This window comes from Sus scrofa, chromosome 13 (genome assembly GCF_000003025.6).
Source record: "Sus scrofa isolate TJ Tabasco breed Duroc chromosome 13, Sscrofa11.1, whole genome shotgun sequence".
Lineage (NCBI taxonomy): Eukaryota > Metazoa > Chordata > Mammalia > Artiodactyla > Suidae > Sus > Sus scrofa.
The window spans coordinates 145,940,329-145,961,975 of record NC_010455.5 but is presented as its reverse complement, the minus strand read 5'-3'; the positions used below and the strand labels follow the sequence as shown (position 1 = coordinate 145,961,975).

The following is a 21,647-nucleotide window of genomic DNA, read 5'->3' as shown; positions in this document are numbered from 1 at the left end:
TGTGGTGCATTCCAAAGATAAAAACAGACTGCCAGCTTCTCTCTAAAAGGAGTTTGTACACACCTATGGCACCCTAACTTTTGTGACTGTCACCTGAGGGATCGGCCCCTGGATTGCCTGGTTCTGACAGCCAGTGGAACTTACATTCACAAAGTGCCATGGCAAACAAGGAGGTTTTAAATGGGTTCAGGAGAACCCTACCCCTAATGCCCTAGCTACCTGGCCCCATGGCTATGTACCTGGGCTTGGCGAAAGGGAGCAGGAAAAACAAACATCTCCTAGTTTCTCCCTGGAAGGGGCTTAACTATATACATTTTCAGCTGCTTCCGGAGGGTACAGCTTCTAATCAGCTTACATCAAAGTGCTGACTGAGATCCTTCCTTTTGACAGGTCTTGACAGATCCTTAAATAAGGAGAGCTATTAAGAACAAAGACAGCGGCTTTGACAATCACAAAGGTTTGAGAGATAACCAAGACCTTGGGCCAGGCTGACAGATGAGGTTCATCTCCTACATGAGACCACTCTGTCAAGACTAGGAGAGGGGACTGTTTTATCTAATGCACAGAAACCAAAATAAAGAGTCAAGAAAAAGGAAGAAACAGAGAACTACATCCCAAACAAAAGAAAAAGATAAACCTCCAGGAAACTAATCTTTATGAAAGGGAAATAAGTGATTTACCCAATAGAATTTTCAAAATAATGGTTATAAAAATGTTCAATGCATGAACAAAGTGAGAATTTCAACAGAGAAAGAAAATATTAAAAAGTACCAAATATAAATTATACAGCTAAAAAATAAAATAACTGAACAGAAAAATTCAACAGAGGAATTCAACAGAAGGCTAGATCAAGAAAAAAGATCAACCAACTTGTAGGCAGAGCAGTAGAATTCATCCAATCAGAGGAACAAAAAGAAGATTGAGAAAGAGTAAAGATAGCTTAAGGGACTAATGGGATACAATCAAAGAGAGAATATACATACTATAGGAGTCCTAGAAAGAGAGGAGAGAGAGTAGCAGAAAACTTATTCAAAGAAATTGGCTGAAAACTTCCCTAAACTGGAGAAAGAAACAGATATCCAGACAGAAGGCCCCCAAAGTACCAAATAAGATGGATCTAAAGAGACACACATCAAGACACTTTTATAATTAAATTTTCAAAAATTTAAGACAAAGAGAGAACCACTTATTCCTGAATACAGAGAACCAATTTGTCATGGGTTTATCCCTGAGGAATTATTCCAATTCTGCATCCTGAACTGGTGTCACAGGATTTATCTTATGTTTTATATCCAAAGATATAACTGATTTCCCTAGTGACCTTCTCTGCTATACCAACAGTAGGGTTGGTCATCTATACAATTAGAAAGTACGGTACCTCTGTTAGACAATTTGCTGGTAAACTTAATGAGCAAAAACTGTCCAACTAGAAGATATGAAGTAAGCTTCCATCAAACACATCCAGGATCCAACGGATTTGGACAAGTCCTAGCAGGCACTTATTCAGAAGTGTCATTATTATTATTTTTTCCTTTTTACAACCACACCTGTATGTGGGAGTTCCCGGGCTAGGGTTTGAATTGGAGCTGTGGCTGCCAGCCTCTGCCACAACTTGCAGCAACACCAGGTCCTTCACCCACTAAGTGACTCCAGGAATTGAATCTTCATGCTCATGGAGACAACGTCAGGTCCTTAATCTGCTAAGCCACAACAAGAACTGCAGTGTCATTCTTTTTTTTTTTTTTTTTTTTTTTTTGATGTTCAGAGGAATAACACTGCTATGGCCTTGGAGGTTGCTTGCTGGTAATGGCTATATAAAGTGTACAGGGAGGTAAAGAATCACTTGTGCAGAAAACAATGTATCAAAAGGAATATGACCACATGGTATACTGGATAGAGAAACATACTGTGCAGAGCATTTTTGCCCAGAAGCAAAAGGAGACAACTGCCAAGTGCAGTAATCTTCTCCCAAAGAAAGTTCAAACACAGCCAGTCTATAAATGCATTCAGCTCAACTGAGACAGCTATAAAGAGTTGATTTACTAAATGGAAACTAGCTTATGTGACAAAATCCTTTTGTCTATTATTGTAGACTGAAGTTACATTTTACTTTTCCTAAAAAAGAAAAGATTTGGGCTTGGTATAGTGAGAGAAACAGAACAACCTATTGGCCAGTAATGTATTTCTCAACTTTCTTGGTCAGTATAAGCAGTTTGTTTCCAGCAAGAAAAATGCTAGTCAGATAGCAAAGTAATGACTTTTTATGAACCAGAAAACTGAAGCCATCCTTAAATCTGGAGACAGGCACCTGTAGAAAGACACAACACCCAAGTATTTGTTTACCTAAGGCAGAAGCCCCCCTATACCATGAGCCAATAAGATGTTTAAGCTAGAAATGTTGGTGAATTGCTAGAGGCCAAGGGTAAGCCAGCATGAGAAGGGTAAAGCTCCTGGGGCAGGGTGGAGTGGGGTGTCAGAGTCATAGGGAGGTTCCTATCTTTTTGCTTTAGGAACTCCACCAGACTTTCGCAGAGAGGATCAGGGAGAATCCAGATAAAGTTCCCACCATAGTTCTGGCTGGAGGAGAGAAATAGCAACCACTGCAAAATCTGCCCAGCTCTTCTCCCTGGCTTCATCTGCAAGCAGCACCACTTCAAGGCACTAGTGTAATGCCACTGCACCTGGGAAGGGGAACCATCCAAACTAGCCTCCCTATCTCACCTAAGTAAAGGAGGAACCTCATAGAGTACAGTCTGAGACAGTGGATACAGAAAGAGGGGAACAGAGGGCCAGGAAGAAGCTCTATCCCTAGAGTTGAATTCTGAAATTCTTCTGAATGCAAATACTGTGTACTCCAAAGAGTGAGGCTTGATCAGAATGTTAGAGAATGTGCCCCTCATTCACACCACTCCACTACACTAACAAACCTCTAGTAATAACAGTGGAGTACAGCTAGGAGAACTGCAAGAGACATTCTCTCTCTGGGGAATAGCACAAAGGGAAGACCTAAAGCCAAAAGAGGAAACAAAAAGAGTCACTAGTGAAAACTGAAGTCTATACTTTCCCATAGCAACAACAAAGCTTAACAGTGGTAACCACAGCAACAACAAACTTCAAACATAGCCCAGCTACTGGCTAGATTAACACAAATCTCCATACCAAAGGCCCATTTATCTCAGTTTCTATTGCCCTGTACAATATGTCTGACTTTCAATAACAAAAAAAAATCAGACATATCAAAAGATAAGAAATCTAGTCTGAGAAGATAAAGCAATCATTAGAACAAGACTCAAACATGACAGAGATGTTGGAAACATCAGAAATTTTAAATAACTTGTAATATTAAAGGTTCTAATGGCAAAGGTAGGCATCATTCATGATCAGAAGGTAATTTTAGCAGAAATATGGAAACTATAATTAACATTCAAATGAAGATGCTAGAAATCAAAAACACATGGTAACAGAAATGAAGAGGGCCCTCAATGAGCTTATCACCAGACATGACAAAGCTAAGCAAAGAATCAGGTAACGTGAAGTTAGGGCAACAGAAATTAAAGTGACAAGAAAAAAGAAAGAGTGAAAAACAAACAAAACACAAAACATCCAGGAGCTGTGGAACAACATCACACAATATAATATATAAGCATAACTGGAATCCCAGAGGGAGAAGAAAAAAATAGAGCAGGTAAAATATCTGAGTAATGGGTAAACAAGTCCTAAAATTACAGATAGCCACAAAGCCACATACATAAGAAACAGAATCCACCAAGCAGGTAAACAAAGCAAACCAAGACATACCATATTCAAATTGCTAAAAACCAAAGACAGAAAAAACCTGAAGGCATCTGGGGGGAAACCGATCTTAGCTACTATTATGGACTTAATGTTTGTGTTCCTCTCCAGATTCATATGTTGAAGTCCTAACCACCATCACCCCTTGCCCCACTGTGGCTGTATTTGGATATGGGGACCTCTAAAGAAGTAATTAAGGTAAAATGAGGTCCTAAGGGTGGGATTCATGTTCTTCAAAGAAGAGACACCAGAGAGCTCACATACTGTCTCTCTCCCCCTCTGTGTACATGCACTGAGGAAAGGATATGGGACAATAAAGTGAGAAGGTGGCCTTCTACACACCAGGAAGAGAGCTCTCACCAGAAACCAATCATGCTGGCACCTTGATCTTGGACATACAGCTTCTTGGACTGTCAGAAAACTAATTTCTGTTGTTAAAGCCACCTGCTTTGTGGCATTTTGTAATGGCAACCCAAGCAGACTACAACACCTACAAAGAGAAAAAAGAAGAATTAAAGCAAACTCCTTCCCAGAAACTAGACAGGCAAGAACAAAAAAGTGACATTTTTAAAGTACTGGGGAAAAAAAAAAACAAAAAAACCTTGTAAACCCAGTATTCTATGTCTTGCGATAATATCCTTCAAAAGTGAAGGAGAAATAAAGAATTCTCAAACAAACAAACAAAAAAAAGCAAGGGAATTCACTATCAGTAGACCAACCCTATAAGAAATGTTAAAGGACATTCTTTGGGCAGAAGGAATATGACATAGGTTAAAAACTTAGACCTACACAAAGAAAGAACATCAGAGATGGAAGAAATAAAGGCAAAATATAATTTTCAGCTCTTCTTTTTTTTTTTTTTTTTTTGTCTTTTTTTGCTATTTCTTTGGGCCGCTCTCGCGGCATATGGAAGTTCCCAGGCTAGGGGTTGAATTGGAGCTGTAGCCACTGGCCTACGCCAGAGCCACAGCAACGCAGGATCCGAGCTGTGTCTGCAATCTACACCACAGCTCATGGCAACGCTGGATCGTTAACCCACTGAGCAAGGGCAGGGACCGAACCTGCAACCTCATGGTTCCTAGTCGGATTTGTTAACCACTGCGCCACGACGGGAACTCCTTTCAGCTCATTTTTAACTACACTAAAATATAACTGTAAGCAATAAGAGGTGATAGGTGGTTTATAGTGTATATAAAAGTAAAATATATGACAAATATGACAATAATGGCTAGACACTCAATCTTCCTCCTGAGATCTGGACTAAGGCAAGGAAGTATTTTTTCACTACTATTCAACTTTGCACTGCAAGTCCTAGGTAGTGCAATAAGGCAAAAAAAAAAAAAAAAAAAAAAAAAAGGAAAGAAAACGCATGCAGATTGGAAAGGAAGAAATAAGACTGCCTTTATTTGAGACAATATGATGCTCTCTGTAGAAAATCCCCCAAAATCTATCAAAAAAACCCTCTGAGAACTAATAAGTGAGTTTAGGAAGGTTGCAGGATACAAGTTTAACATACAAAGATGAACTGTGTTCCTACCTACTAGCAATGAATAAATTGACTCTGAAATTTTAAAAAGATGTTATTTAGGAGTTCCATGGTGGCCTAGTAGGCTAAGGATATGGTGTTGTCAATGCTGTGGCTCAGTTTACTGCTGTGGTGTGGGTCTGTGGTCCTGGTTCCATATGCCATAGGGGTGGCCAAAAAATAAAAATAAAAGATGTCACTTGCAAATAGCACCACAATAAGAAGTACTTAGGGGAGTTCCCGTCATGGCGCAGTGGTTAACAAATCCGACTAGGAACCATTAGGTTGCAGGTTTGATCCCTGGCCTTGCTCAGTGGGTTAAAGATCCAGCATTGCCATGAGCTGTGGTGTAGGTCACAGATTCGGCTCGGATCCCGCCTTGCTGTGGCTCTGGCATAGGCCGGTGGCTACAGCTCCTATTGCACTCCTAGCCTGGGAACCTCCATATGCCGCATGAGCGGCCCTAGAAAAGGCAAAAAGACAAAAAAAAAAAAAAAAAAAGAAAAAAAAAAAGAAGTACTTAGGTATAAATCTAACAAAATATATATATAACATATGTGGAAAACTATAAAATACTCACATGAGTCAAAGATCTAAATAAATGTAGATATACCACATTCATAGATTAAAGACTCAATGTTAAAATGTCAATTCTCCTATTTTGATCTATAGATTCAATATGATCCCAATCAACCCAATACAGTTCCAAATATAGCAAGCTTTTTTGTACACACTGACAAGATTGTTCTAAAATTTATAAAGAAAGATAAAAAAACTAGAATAGCCAAAGCATCCTAAAAAAAAAGTATAAGGTGGGAAAATTCACACTGTGGGACTGCAAGATTTACTATACAGTTACAGCAATCAAAGACAACTGGCAAAGGGCTACTCATAAAGATCAACAGAACAGAATAGAGCCCAGAAACAGTTCCACACAAATAAGAGTCAAGTGATTTGTGACATAAGTGTAAATGTAATTCAACGGAGAAAAGATAACCTCAACAAGTGATACTGGAACTGGATGTCTATATGCAAAAAGAAATAAACTTGACATATACCTTACACCTTACGCAAAAATTATCTCCAAAAAGACAAGAGACCTAAAATGTAAACATAAAACTATATAAAACATCTTGATGAAAATATTAAGAGAAAATCTAAGTGACCTTGGGTTTGGAGATTATTTTTTGGATACAACACTAAGAGTATATCCATTGAAAGAAAAACAATCAGTAACTTGGACATCACAAAATTAGAACTTTTCCTCTGTGGATGTCACTGTTAAGTGAATTAAAATACAAGCCACACAGGAGTTCCTGTCATGGCTCAGCAGTAACGAACCTGACTAGTATCCTAGTGGGAATGCGGGTTTGATCCTTTGTCTTGCTCAGTGGGTTGAGTATCTGGCGTTGCCATGAGCTGTGGTGTAGGTCACGGATGTGGCTCAGATCCTGCATTGCTATGGCTATGGTGTGGGCCAGCAGCTGTAACTCTGATTTGACCTCTAGCCTGGGAACTTCCATATGCTGCACCTGAAGCCCTGAAAAGCAAAAACAAAACAAAAAACAAACAAACAAAAAAACAACAAAAGCCAAAAAGCAAAAAAAAAAAAAAAACCCACAAGCCACAGACTGGGAAAAGATATTTATAATCTAGTAGAGGGCTTGGTCCAGAATATATAAAGAACTCTTAAAACCCAGCAATAATAACTCAATTGAAAAATGAGCAAAAGATCTGAATAGACACTTCACCATAGGAGACATATAAATGGCAAGTAAGCAATAAAAAGATGCTTAACAGTATTTGTTATTGGAAAGTGCAAATAAATGCCACAATGAGATATCACTCACTATACATACATTAGACTGGCTAAAATGGAAAAAAACAAAAAAAGACAACAATTGTTGACAAGGATATGGGACAAGAGGAACTTTCTGGTGGGTATGCAAAATGGTATAGCCACTTTGGAATAGAATTTGGCAGTTACCTATAAAATTAAACATAGACTTAGCACACTACCCAGCAATCACACTTCTCAGTATTTACCTAAGTGAATTTAAAACATATGTCAACAAAATGTCTAAACGAGTTTGAGTGGAGCAAGCTGAGTGGTTGTGTGATCCCATCCTGGAGACTGGTAGCACTTGCAGCATGGCTGACCAACTGACTGAAGAGCAGATCGCAGAATTCAAAGAAGCTTTTTCACTATTTGACAAGGATGGTGATGGAACTATAACAACAAAGGAATTGGTAACTGTACTGAGGTCTCTTGGGCAGAATCTCACAGAAGCAGAGTTACAGGACATGATTCATGAAGTAGATGTTGATAGTAATGGCGAAACTGACTTCCTGGAATTTCTGACAATGATGGCAAGAAAAATGAAAGACACAGACAGTGAAGAAGAAATTAGAGAAGCATTCCATGTGTTTGAAAAGGATGACAATAGCTATATTAGTGCAGCAGAGCTTCACCATGTGATGACAAACCTTGGAGAGAAGTTAACAGATGAAGAGGTTGATGAAATGATCAAGGAAGCAGATAGTGATGGTGATGGTCAAGTAGACCATGAAGAGCTTGTAAAAATGATGACAGCAAAATTAAGACATTGTACAGAATGTGTTAGATTTCTCATACAAAATTGTTTAAAACTTTGCCTTTTTGTTGTTTGTAACTTATCTGTAAAAGGTTTCCTCCACTGTCAAAAAAAAAAAAAAAATGCATGCATAGTAACTAGGACTTGATTCCTCCATGTTTTCTTATCTTACTCTCATTGTCCTGAAACCTTTTTTTAGAAAATGGATCAGGTAACATGTGGCATGTGGTTTACTCTGGATATATCTAAGCCCTTCTGCACATCTAAACTTAGATGGAGGTGGTCAAATGAGGGAACATCTGGGTTATGCATTTTTTTAAAGTAGTTTTCTTTAGGAACTGTCAGCATGTTGTTACTAAAGTGTGGAGCTATAATTCTGCGTGGACTATGGACAGTCAACGATATGTACTTAAAAGCTGCACTACTGCAAAATGGGTGTTTTATTCAGGTACTCGTACACTATTTTTTTGTACTGCTGGTCCTGTACCAGAAACGTTTTCTTTTATTGTTACTTGCTTTTTAAACTTTGTTTTAGCCACTTAAAGAAAATCTGCTTATGGCACAATTTGCCTCAAATCCATTCCAAGTTGTATATTTGTTTTCCAATAAAAAAATTACAATTTACTCAAAAAAAACCCCCAAAACAACTAAACAAAAACCTGTATGTGAATGTTTGTAGCAGCTTTATTCATAATTGCCAAAAATTGGAAGCAATATCAACAGAGGAATAGAGAAATTATTTCATAATAAAAAGGCTGCTTTTTTAAAAATGGCCTTTAACATACAAATTAAAAGGTTTCAAAGAATTCTGAATGACAAGTAACTCATGATAAAGCTTTACATGAAAAAAGCAGCTTTAAAAGCCATATACACCTACACCTACAAATTATCAACATAACTATTTAAAGAGAGATGCATAGAGATAAATGAACAGAAGTAGATATTCTTCTTCTTCCATTTCTTGGGCCACTCCTGCGGCACATGGAGGTTCCCAGGCTAGGGGTCGAATTGGAGCTGTAGCCGCTGGCCTATGCCACAGCCACAGCAACTCGGGGATCCGAGCCGCGTCTGCAACCTACACCACAGCTCATGGCAACGCCAGATCGTTAACCCACTGAGCAAGGGCAGGGATCGAACCCGCAACCTCATGGTTCCTAGTCGGATTCATTAACCACTGAGCCATGATCGGAACTCCAGAAGTAGATATTCTAAGATATTAAGAGTAGTAAGTTACCTCTTAGTGCTGAACTCGTAGATTTTTTTCCCATCTTTTTTGTATTTCTCTAACGTTCTATGGTGAACAAATATGAGGTGAAATTTTTTTTTTTTTTGTCTTTTTGTTGTTGTTGTTGTTGTTGCTATTTCTTGGGCCGCTCCCGCGGCATATGGAGGTTCCCAGGCTAGGGGTCTAATCAGAGCTGTAGCCACCGGCCTATGCCAGAGCAACAGCAAGGCGGGATCCGAGCCGCGTCTGCAACCTACACCACAGCTCACGGCAATGCCGGATCGTTAACCCACTGAGCAAGGGCAGGGACCGAACCCGCAACCTCATGGTTCCTAGTCGGGTTCGTTAACCACTGCGCCACGACGGGAACTCCGAAGTGAAATTTTTTATACTGCGTACTTTTAAAATTGTCTCACTACTTTATGGTAGCATAACCCCAAATTCTTCTATGAGATGTTACTCGGTCTCTATAAAAAGGGTTCTGTGGTCAGATGTATGTGGCTAGCTGGCACTCTGTGTCTCTCTTCCAGAGACTCATAATACCTGGTAGGATGTTAAAAGTTCTGAGAAGTCAGCTAAAAATGACAACTTGATTTTAACCAGCATTTACCAAACTTTTTGACCACAGAACTTATATGTTCTCAAAATTATTCAGTTATCTCAGGAACTACAAGGATTACGTGGAATACATGTTGGGGATGTGCTCCTTTACAACTTCTCATGTAGTTTTTAAGGGAAGTAACTGAGCTCTTTCTAGATATCTCTTATGCTGGTTTAGCAAAGGATGAATTGTATATGCCTTTTGCTCCATGGACAAGATGACTGTGGATACCAGTCAGCCTCTTTCCTAAGCTACTCCTGTCACTGCCCAGTGGGTTCATGCACAAAGTGGCCTTGGTGGCAGGGATGGAGGGTATACATGGGCTCAGCAACACAGACTTCCACTCACCAAGGCCAACTGGCTGTGACCATGCTGAGTGCCCAGTGTGCAAGCAGCAGCAGCAGAAGAGACTAACAGTCTCCAGTATGGCACCATTCTCCAGGTTGATCAGTCAGCTATTGGGAGGAAGATTGGTTATACTGGATTGTTTCTATCATGTAAGGGGCAATGTTTTGTTCTTATTAGAACAGACATTTAACTCTGGATATGGATTTGCCTTTCCTCCATGCAGTGTTTCTGCCAAAACTACCAGGCATGGACTTACAGACTACGCCTGGATTTACAGAATGCCTTATTCACCATCACAATTTCCACACAGCACTGCTTCTGATCACACAATTCATTTTACAGCAAAAGACGTACGACAATGGGCCCATATGCATGGAATTTACTGGCCTTAAGCGTGTCTCCCACCATCCTGAAGCAACTGTCTTGCCAGACGGTAGAATGGTCTTTTGAAGATTCAGTTGTGGTACCAGCTAGGTGCCAATACCTTGCAGGTCTGGGTTCAGGTTCTCAGGAGGGCTGTATGTACTCTGAATCAGCATCCAATATGTGGTACTGTTCTTCCACGGCCAGAATTCATGGGGTCCAGGAATCAAGGGGTAGAAGTGGGAGTGATACCACTCATTATTACTAGCAAAATTTTTTTTTTTGGTCTTTTTGCCTTTTCTAGGGCCGCTCCTGTGGCACAAGGAGGTTCCCAGGCTAGGGGTCAAATCGGAGCTGTAGCCACTGGCCTACACCAGAGCCACAGCAACACGGGATCTGAGCCGTGTCTGCAACCTACACCACAGTTCACAGCAACGCCAGATCCTTAACCCACTGAGCAGGGCCAGGGATGGAACCCGCAACCTCATGGTTCCTAGTTGGATTCATTAACCACTGTGCCATGACGGGAACTCCACTAGCAAATTTTTGCTTCCTTTTCCCACAAATTTATGTTCTTCTGGCCTAGAGGTCTTGGTTCCAAATAGGGGAATGCCCCACCTAGTCGTTTGGGGCTCCACATGACTTTGAATCAATTGATAGAGAAGGAAGTGCTGGGTAGGGTGATTGGCTCTGACTATTAAGGGGGAATTGAACTACTACTCCACAATGGAGGTGAGGAAGAGTATACCTAGAATACAGGAGACGCTTTAGGGTATATCTTAGTATTACCATGTCCTAAGATTAAGAAACTATAACCTAATCCATGTTAGACTACTGATGGTCCAGGCTGTTTCAGGAATGAAGTTTCAGGCCACCCCATGACTAGCAGAGATGTTTGCTGAAGACAAAGGGTAGAGTGGGCAATGGAAGGAAGAAGGTAATTATAAAGACCAGCTATACCCACTTGACCAGTTATAGAAATGAAGACATAAATTGTCATAAGCATTTCTTTCTTATTTTGCTATGAATAGGTTCTGTATATTCATATCTTGTTTTCTTTCCTCTCTTATTTCCTCATCATGTAACATAAGATGTACTGACTTTGTGTCATGGCATTTAAGTATGTTAATTTTACATCATAGCATTTAAGTTATGGGATAACAAGGAGAAGAATAATCACTCAAGGACTTTACCTCCTTTTCTGGGAAGGGATTGGTTTATTTGTGGTTGTACGCAGGGTAGTTGTATTACATTAGGCAGAATTATGATCTTGTTGCTGTTGTTACTTGGAGACTAGGTATGGTTTAAGGAAATGTGTATTGGTGCCAAGTTGATAAGCCATGGACTTGTGATCTTAATTTTATGTGTCACCTTGACCGTGCCACAAAGTACTCAGATTAAACATGTCTGGCTGTGCCTGTGGGGGTGTTTCCAGATGAGATTAGCCTTTGAATCTGTGGACGCAGTAGATTGCACTACCAAATGTAGGTGGGCATTATCAAATCCTTTGAGGGCCTGAAGCGGACGAAAAAGTAAAAGAGGGTGGAATTTGCCCACCCCCCTTTTTTGCTTCCTGCTTGCCTGTTGAGCTGGGACAGTGGTTTTCTCCTGTCCTTGAACTGGGAATTATACCATTGGCTCTCCTGGTTTCGGGTCTTTGGACTCGGACTGGAATTACATCACTAGCGTTTTCCTGGGCCTTCAGCAGATCCTGGGACTTCCCACTTCCATAATCCTGTGAGCCAGTTCCTCATAATAAATCTTTTCCTATACATATATCTTATTGGTTGTGTTTCTCTGGAGAACACTGACTAATACAATTTCTAATTCAAATCCATTTTCTATGAACATACCCCTAATTTCTTCAAATCTTTATGGATCTAGCCCTTTAGGACTCTCCTGATCTCTTTTGGTCCTTGAGGCACAGGACTGCATATGCTGTACTGTATTATCTCTGACCAGTGTGTATTTTTATCTCTTACTTCTATATTTTCTTCCATTTGTCCACTTGTTTGTCCATTTGTTTATTCATCCGATCAGTACATTTTTCTGAGCTTCTATGATATGCCAGGTGCACCGCAAGTCAGTTCAATAGTGAGCAACATCAAAGTGCTCTCTTTATTCTTATGGAGATTACAGCTTAGTTGGGGAATAGAAATGAATAAAATAACCAAGACAGAGATACATAATTATAAGCCCTGGTAATGCTCTGCAAGAAATATACTCAAAGTCCAAAAAGGGGGGCCTAATCTAAGCCTGGGTAGAGAGGAGGGTGAGGTAAGGTAGGAAGGGCTAATCATGTGGAGCTAAGATCTGAGGAATGAGTAGGTTTTCATTCAATAAGATAGAGAAAAGGGTGGAGGTGAGAGAAGACTGTTCTAGATAGAGGTTCTCAGGAGGGAAGGTGCACAGGACCACAGCAGGCTTCAAGGGACAGGTGACTGACCAGACACTACTAACCATTTTCTTCAGTCTCTTCTTTTCTCGTTTCTTCTCAAGCTTAGCCTCCTTTTCTTCTGCCTCCCTCTTCTGACGTTCCTCCTCCTGGGCCTTTAACTGGGCCTGATCAAGATGAGAATTTGTAAAAATCAGAACCCTCAATTTGTTCAGAAATAAGATCTTCTAGGCTGGTGAAAGTCAAGTATCTATTAAAGTGCTCACCCAGTCTCTGGAAGAAGCCTGCACTTTGTGTTAAAAGTAGAAAACCTGACCTATAGGTAGTCAGTTGTTTAACTTAAATGTTTCTCCCAAAGAATCCTCTTCTATTTAGGAAGTTGAGACTAAGTATGAGTAAGACCATTACCTTTTCATCATAAAGAGATGACTTTTTAGTTCTTATTTTCACCTATGAAATACTAAATCTGGGAATTTCCAGTGGTACAATAAGTTAAGTATCCAGCATTGTCACTACAGTGGCAGGTTGCTGCTATGGTGCAGGTTTAATACCTGGCCTAGGAATTTCCATATGTCCAGGTGTGGTAAAAAAAAATTAATAAATAAAAGATGAAAGAAATACTAGGTCCAAACTATATACAGTATAAGACAAATTTCTTTTCCATTTCACCAAAAACAAAACAAAACAAACAAAAAAATCCCAAAGCTGTTAGAACTGTTTATTTTTTCTTAGTAGATACAAAATTTACTTCTGGCACTCCAGGCCAAAACTTTGGAAGGTAATAATTACCCATCTTTGTAAACTTTCCAGGTTGGACATCTACCCATAACACATTAGGCTTGGTTATGTGTAAGTCTTCTAATTTACTAGCTCCCATACATTTTCATAACATTTCCTTCATGCTATACTCATGATGCTGATGTTTTTACCCTTATTTTCCTAAAAGTATCGCAGAGTTCAGGCCAGGAGGCAACAAAACCACATCCAAAGTTGGTGTTACTCTATTGCTTTAACAGCCTTAAACAAGCTAGATTTCATTTTTTTAATAAAGACCTATACAAATCCTTTTTCTTGCCTCAGTTTGCATTCTTGATTTATTACCAATTTCTCTTCTTCTTGTTTTTTCTTTCTCTCTGCCAAGATCCGCCTACGTTCAGCTCGTTGAACTGCTCTCTCTTCCATGGCTAGAAAATAGTAACAGAGTTCCAATATAAAAAAAAATATAAGGAACATTGTGAAAGAAATGTTTAATTTTATAATAAAATTTAGTGTTAAAGTTTTCTTTTGACTGTTCCAATACCAAATATATGTGTGCATAATAAAATTTACATAAAAATAACAAATACAGAAATTGTAGGTATATGCACCCACAGACACACACACACCCTACAGGTTAAAGACCTTATTTATCTTTAAGACAATGTGTCTTGTTGTCTTGTTAATACTTTTTGGTATGTGAAATCCAGAAAACAGAATTTTAATTTGATAATTCTTCTAATGAGTGTCGAAAACTTTAATTAAATGTAACAAATACTCTGAGAATAGAATCACTTCTCAAATCCCACTAGGTTTGCACTTTCTCTTAAGTCACTATGCATGTATCTGTATATGTAAACAACAACAGAGAAAATGAAGTTGCGGTCATGAGGAATACATTCCAAACTAGTTGTAAGGCCTGGATACCCAGATGGGCAGGAAATGGAATTGTACTAGGCATTTGAAGAACTGGCATCTGAACGCATTCGAGTGTCAGACTCCTGTTCTTGACAGTCTATTAAATATCGATCCAAAAGAAGCAAATGTGCAAGATGGCCTGATAATATGACTCTATCACCAGTTGGGGTTTCAAAGACAGAGGGGCATGGTGGGGGGAGTATCAGGTTCTGCTCGCCTAAGTCAGCCAATGGTTACTGTTAGCTCCTTGTGCTAAGTTACAGAGAAGATTTAAGTCCAAGTTTCAAGAATTAATAAATGAAAAAACTCACCAGGCTATTTCTTACAGATATTAAGTGTCTGCTTTGCTGGAAAAAGAATAGTGGGGGTGCCACAGATGGCAGGAATGAGACTGTCTTTAAGGAGGCAGAAATAGACTAGAGGATTAAAGTGAGAGAGCCCAGAGAAGCAGAGTGTGTGATAATATGTCCCTTTTCTATCTTTTCTTGAGCTAGTCATTAAAGACTACTTGAAAAGTAGCCCAGTGTTCCAAAATATACTAACTCTGATCAAATAATAATTTTTAAGAAATAATGACACCAAACTGGGCAATTCCTGACCATCCTCAGTTGTGGACAGAGGGCATAAACTGCTGACTTGAAAGAGAGTCAGTGCAATGACTGCTAATTTTTTCATGAACAGGAATGGACTTTAGGCAGTCTTTGAAGTGACATCACTTCCTGTTAGGGCAGCAATCTTACATGGGTGAAAAACCAGATTTACAAACCACAATATAATTGTCCTAGTGCCTACCACTACACACAACCATGTTCAGTACATCACTAAGTACATAGTAAAAACAATTAGCAGATTCACTAGGTGGGTTCTAAGGAATGCTTCTCTTCTCACAGTTATTGTTTGGTTTAAATAATGATTTCTATGTACATCAAAAATGTTATTTAAATGTCTGGTTTGTAGATTTCATTCTAAAAGTCTATCATCAAGGTACAACTCATATAATGATGTGGACTGCCATAAACTGATCATTATATTTTAATGAAAAATGAAACGTGATCTTTATTAGTGTTTATTCTTAGCAGCTACTTAGAGTTTTTTTTCCATTTGTGTAACTGACCCACTTTTAACATTACAATCCAAATCTCAAATTACAGGGGTTGTTTATTTTTGGCTGGAAAAGTAAAAAAGTTTGGCATAAGGGGGCAGGAAAGAGGTCATGGCACTGCCTGGTATATCCATTCCTCATATGTTTGCCCATCTTAGACTTTGTCTAGGTTCTGCCAGTCTCAAAACCCAAGTTGCTAGGATTCAGTCCCAGCACATTCAGGAGGAAAGATAATCACAACCAAGGCCCCACCAAGACAGCCCTGCCTTTCAGTATGGGATGGGGTGCCATCAGCTGCCTTGGGTTCCTTCTGGGTCCAGAAAGAGAATTTCGGGATTCACTTCTACCATGTTCAGTCCCAGGGGATTCAACAGGAGAACTGGGAGAAAAAAAAAGGGAAAAGAATTCAGACCAATCACCAGCTTCATTCAGAGCCCTTGCACCTCAGGAGCTCAAAGCATTTTACAAGCTTTAATTAATCCTTACTCTTTAACTATGTATTATTATACCCATTTGATAAATTGGTGTAATGAGGCAGGGAAAGGTTGAGTGATTGGCCTGAGTCTATGTTGTGAGTCAGGTGCTCTGATTCCCATCCCAGGGCTTCAAATCAACAGGTACCACTCACTTCTTATGTTATCATTTATCATACGTATTGAGTCACAAGCATGTCTAAATCCATCTTAAATGGCTTTCGAGAAATTTAGACTCTTATTCTAGGCTCAAACATGTTTACTTTTATCCCAAACAACTACAGACTGAAGCTAGGTAAATGGCCATGTCCAAGAGTTGCTCCACTTGGATCTAATATTGTCTGACCTGGCTTCTCAGCCCTAAATATAATCAGAAATCCAGAAACTGGAGTTCCCATCATGGCGCAGTGGAAATGAATCCGACTAGGAACCGTGAAGTTGCCAGTTCCATTCCTGGTCTCGCTCAGTGGGTTAAAGGATTCAGCATTGCTGTGAGCTGTGGTGCAGATATTGCAGATGTGGCTTGGATCTGACATTGCTGTGGCTGTGGTGTAGGCAGGTAGCTGTAGCCCCGACTGGACCCCTAGCCTGGGAACCTCCTTGTGCCACAGGTATGGCCCAAAAAACAAACAAACAAAAAAGAAATCCAGAAATGGAGTTAGAGCAAGTAAGTATTTTTCTCTTTCACTGGTATAGTGACAGAGCTTCTCAGACAAAGGCAGCCACAATACAAATGCTAACTGGATCCTTATAGGCAGCCACTTGCCTTAACTACCTATTGTTAGCAATAACATACCAATCACAATGTATGGGGCTTCTTTGCTGTACGAGGGCACAATAAAAGAAAAAGGGCGATTGTGGAGTCTGGGTAAAGTTCAGGAGCCTTTCAACCACAAAGTGAAAAACCACAAATAAAGAGTGCAAGAAGTGTACTATAAAATGGACATACTTTGAAAGCCTCTGGCAGGTTCTTTCTTGTTCATCTTCTCTAGGGTTTGATAGCAGGCAGCTCCGTGCATCACCATGCCCTACTGCCTGTGGAACCTCTGCCAGTTGTTGGTTTTTCTTCAGCTCCAGGATTGTTTTCTGCTGTTCCTGAAGCTTTTTTTTCTGTTTTTCAATCAGCTGTTGTTGGAAGATATGGCGGTTGTGGAAATAACCCATGCGAATAGGTTCTGCTTTCTGGCTGCTGGTTCTGAGCTTCTTGTTGCCAGGCTGTTGGAAAGGCCCAAGATCTAAGGTCTTGTGTGGCTTATCATCAGATGTATCCAAAGGGACATTCTGGAGTGGAACCTGCAAGACACACTTTGCTGGGTTTTTTAGGCGGGGGCTAGGCATATAATCTTTGCTCCCTGGGGGATGCTTTTCCCACAAAGGGGGCACGGCAGCCACCTAAGAGAGAAGAAATAGGTTACCTAGCTCAGCTATTTAAAGGACTATGTTGAGGAGAGCCAACTCCACCTTGTTAGCATTGTTCTGTTCAGTGGCACAACTGCCCTCTTCCCAGCCAGAGCTGCTCTGTGCTCCTGGCCTGGCTATCCCAGAGGCCACCAGCCTTAGCCCTGTGAGTCACTCTTAGAATGTATACTGCTGCTCACCACAGAAGCTGGGTGGGAGGGTGGCTACAATTGTATGAGCTACTGCCAAGGCCAGGATATTTGTAATCAGAAGAATGTACCCTTAGAAATATTGAATTTGGATAGTTCATTTGTGAATTAGGCATGATTTCTCCAGATACATATTCCAGGAATTTAATCTGCATGAATTGACCCTGAATTTTGCAGGAAACTGAAAATATTGGCGAAGCGTATATCTTTTTCAAAAATGTTTAAAACTAAGGAGTAACTTTACAAATCAATAATAATAACAGCTCTTTAATAACCATTCTTTTAATGTCTTTCTTGCCACTAATAAATTCATCACAGAGTCTTTGTCTATTTCAGGATCAAGGCCTGGATTAAATGATACAGTCTCCAGCTATTCCCAAACAATCTATTTGGGAGAAATACTTACAAGCCCAGGATCACTGAGCAAATATCTGTATTACATAAGAATAACGCTACCTAATAACATTTTGTATCAGCATACGACTTAATAGTTTTCAAAGCTTTATCATATAAATTTCATTTAACAGCTTGAAGTGTCATACTCAATTACAAATTCTACACAGAGGGGAAAGAAACAGAATTCTCATTCAGAAAAACTTATCTTGGTTAAAAATTAAAACAATGTCACAGTTTAAATGTTTCTTCTAGAATGGTTGATTCCATGGTCTTAGGTCTGATCAGTTTTTTATTCTGCCATCTTGTATGGTATAAGGAGGAAAACACTGTGAACTATCTTATATATTAGAAGCTTCTGGCTCTAACACAGTATCACACTTGGGAACTCAAAGATATTTTTAATGATTATGGAAATATTTTCTATAGACTTAGCCAAAGTGAAAGATATGAAATATGGAAACTCTGAAATGTTAAATACTTTAAAAATAGCCTTCTATTTCAGAAATGTCAGTGGACATTTATTCATGGGAACACCTGCTTAAGCAATTGAGCATCAAGCAGGGTATACGTTTTAGGCCCTTTTAAACTTTGTGGTAATGACACATTATTAACCCAGCAAGACTATAAAAGCCTAGAGTACCACAACAAGATTTCTTTTATTTATTTATTTATTTTTTATTTTTATTTTTTGTCTTTTTGCTATTTCTTGGGCTGCACCCACGGCATATGGAGGTTCCCAGGCTAGGGGTCTAATGGGAACTGTAGCCACCGGCCTATGCCAGAGCCACAGCAACTCGGGATCCGAGCCGTATCTGCAACCTACGCCACAGCTCATGGCAACGCCGGATCGTTAACCCACTGAGCAAGGGCAGGGACCGAACCCACAACCCCATGGTTCCTAGTCGGATTCGTTAACCACTGCGCCACGACGGGAACTCCAACAAGATTTCTTTTAGATCTTGGTAACTTTTTAAATGAAAATAAGAGAATGAAAGAAAAGCTTAATGGTACTGAATGTATTTAATAGAACAGAACTGAATGGTCTGGCTTAGAGAAAATCACCTATTAGATGACTGATAATTTCAAAAACTTTTTTAAGGTATAATATATGTGTCCATGGTACATGAGTTCCTGTGACTGTGACGATCTTTTGTGTTAATTTCAGAGATCTTTTTTCTTGAGTCTAAACTGTATATATATTACTAACTGTATATATATTACAATTAGTAATTTTTCTGTTTTATGCAGGTAACAAAAGACTTTCTGCTGAATTTTTCTATTTGAAGATAACAGTGGAACTTCGTGAGAGAAGAGGTTTCCCACAGCTATGAAGAAAGAAGATTCTCCTGAGTCTCAATAAAAACAAGATTACCTAACTGACATAAAGGTAGATAAACTGCCTAAGGGAGGGGACCAAAATGTTACACAAGTCCAAATAAGCATCCTCATGATCCCCCTCTGCTGAGAGACTAAGCTTAAATGCAGACCAGCCTACTTGCTGGCAGTAATCACAATAAAAAGTGAGGCTGAGGACCATCCAGCGCCCAGTTTAACTTCACACATCTGAGTTATGTCCTTAACAGCATTATATAGAGGAGTACAGGAGGCCCGCGGTGGAATTGAGGGGGTAGATGTCCTTCTCTGAAAGTAATGCCAAGTACAGTTATGAAACTAAAAACTGACAGGATTGACTTTATAAAAACTTAAATGTGTATAGTACCAAAAACCATAAATAAACCAGAAAGACAAACAACAAAATGAAAAAAAAGTTGTAAAATATATAATAATAAAAGTATCTGCCCACTCTCACCACTGCTCTTCAACATAGTTTTGGAAGTCTTAGCCACAGCAATTAGACAAACAAAAGAAATAAAAGGCATCCATATAGGAAGAGAAGGGATAAAATTGTCACTGTATGCAGATGACATGATACTATACCTAGAAAACCCTAAGGACTCAACCCCAAAACTCCTTGAACTGATTAATAAATTCAGCAAAGTGGCAGGATATAAGATTAACATTCAGAAGTCAGTTGCATTTCCGTATACCAGCAATGAAACATTAGAAAAGGAATACAAAAATACGATACCTTTTAAAATTGTACCTCACAAAATCAAATACCTCGGAATACACCTGACCAAGGAGGTAAAGGACCTATATGCCGAGAACTATAAAACTTTAATCAAAGAAATCAAAGAAGATGTAAAGAAATGGAAAGATATTCCATGTTCCTGGATTGGGAAAATCAATATTGTAAAAATGGCCATACTCCCCAAAGCAATCTACAGATTCAATGCAATCCCTATCAAATTACCCAGGACATTTTTCACAGAACTAGAACAAACAATCCAAACATTTATATGGAACCACAAAAGACCCAGAATCGCCAAAGCAATCCTGAGAAACAAAAACCAAGCAGGAGGCATAACTCTCCCAGACTTCAAGAAATACTACAAAGCCATAGTCATCAAAACAGTGTGGTACTGGTATCAAAACAGACAGACAGACCAATGGAACAGAATAGAGAATCTGGAAATAAACCCTGACACCTATGGTCAATTAATCTTTGACAAGGGAGGCAAGAACATAAAATGGGAAAAGGAAAGTCTATTCAGCAAGCATTGCTGGGAAACCTGGACAGCTGCATGCACATCAGTGAAACTAGAACACACCCTCACACCATGCACAAAAATAAACTCCAAATGGCTGAAAGACTTAAATATACGACAGGACACCATCAAACTCCTAGAAGAAAACATAGGCAAAACACTCTCTGACATCAACATCATGAGTATTTTCTCAGGTCAGTCTCCCAAAGCAATAGAAATTAGAGCAAAAATAAACCCATGGGACCTCATCAAACTGAAAAGCTTTTGCACAGCAAAGGAAACCCAAAAGAAAACAAAAAGACAACTTTCAGAATGGGAGAAAATAGTTTCAAATGATGCAACTGACAAGGGCTTAATCTCTAGAATATATAAGCAACTTATACAACCCAACAGCAAAAAAACCAATCAATCAATGGAAAAATGGGCAAAAGACCTGAATAGACATTTCTCCAAAGAAGATATACAGATGGCCAACAAACACATGAAAAAATGCTCAACATCGCTGATTATAAGAGATATGCAAATCAAAACTACCATGAGATACCACCTCACACCAGTCAGAATGGCCATCATTAATAAATCCACAAATAACAAGTGCTGGAGGGGCTGTGGAGAAAAGGGAACCCTCCTGCACTGTTGGTGGGAATGTAAACTGGTACAGCCACTATGGAGAACAGTTTGGAGATACCTTAGAAATCTATACATAGAACTTCCATATGACCCTACAATCCCACTCTTGGGCATCTATCCGGACAAAACTCTACTTAAAAGAAACACTTGCACCCGCATGTTCATTGCAGCACTATTCACAATAGCCAGGACATGGAAACAATCCAAATGACCATCGACAGATGATTGGATTCGGAAGATGTGGTATATATACACAATGGAATACTACTCAGCCATAAAAAGGAATGACATAATGCCATTTGCAGCAACATGG

At 39.4% G+C, this 21,647-nt stretch overlaps 1 protein-coding gene and 1 pseudogene across 14 annotated transcripts in view; one reads left to right on the top strand and one right to left on the bottom strand.

Moving 5' to 3' along the window:
- Positions 1-21,647, bottom strand: part of CCDC191 (coiled-coil domain containing 191) — a 101,176-nt gene that overhangs the window by 19,163 nt on the left and 60,366 nt on the right. For 7 of the 13 annotated variants that reach the window (XM_021070332.1, XM_021070333.1, XM_021070336.1 and 4 more), the window contains 4 exons: positions 17,042-17,484; positions 15,886-15,998; positions 13,945-14,027; positions 12,909-13,010 (listed from right to left, as the gene is read on the bottom strand). In XM_021070332.1, the coding sequence (XP_020925991.1) occupies positions 12,909-13,010; positions 13,945-14,027; positions 15,886-15,998; positions 17,042-17,484 (741 nt within the window). Of the gene's footprint in view, positions 1-12,551; positions 13,011-13,944; positions 14,028-15,885; positions 15,999-17,041; positions 17,485-21,647 lie in introns of those variants that run through there. The other 6 variants (XM_021070334.1, XM_021070343.1, XM_021070335.1 and 3 more) reach the window with 3 other exon arrangements.
- Positions 6,945-10,535, top strand: LOC110256544 (annotated as a pseudogene). Its single transcript, XR_002338174.1, has 2 exons — positions 6,945-7,936; positions 10,263-10,535. The product of XR_002338174.1 is annotated as a calmodulin pseudogene (transcript).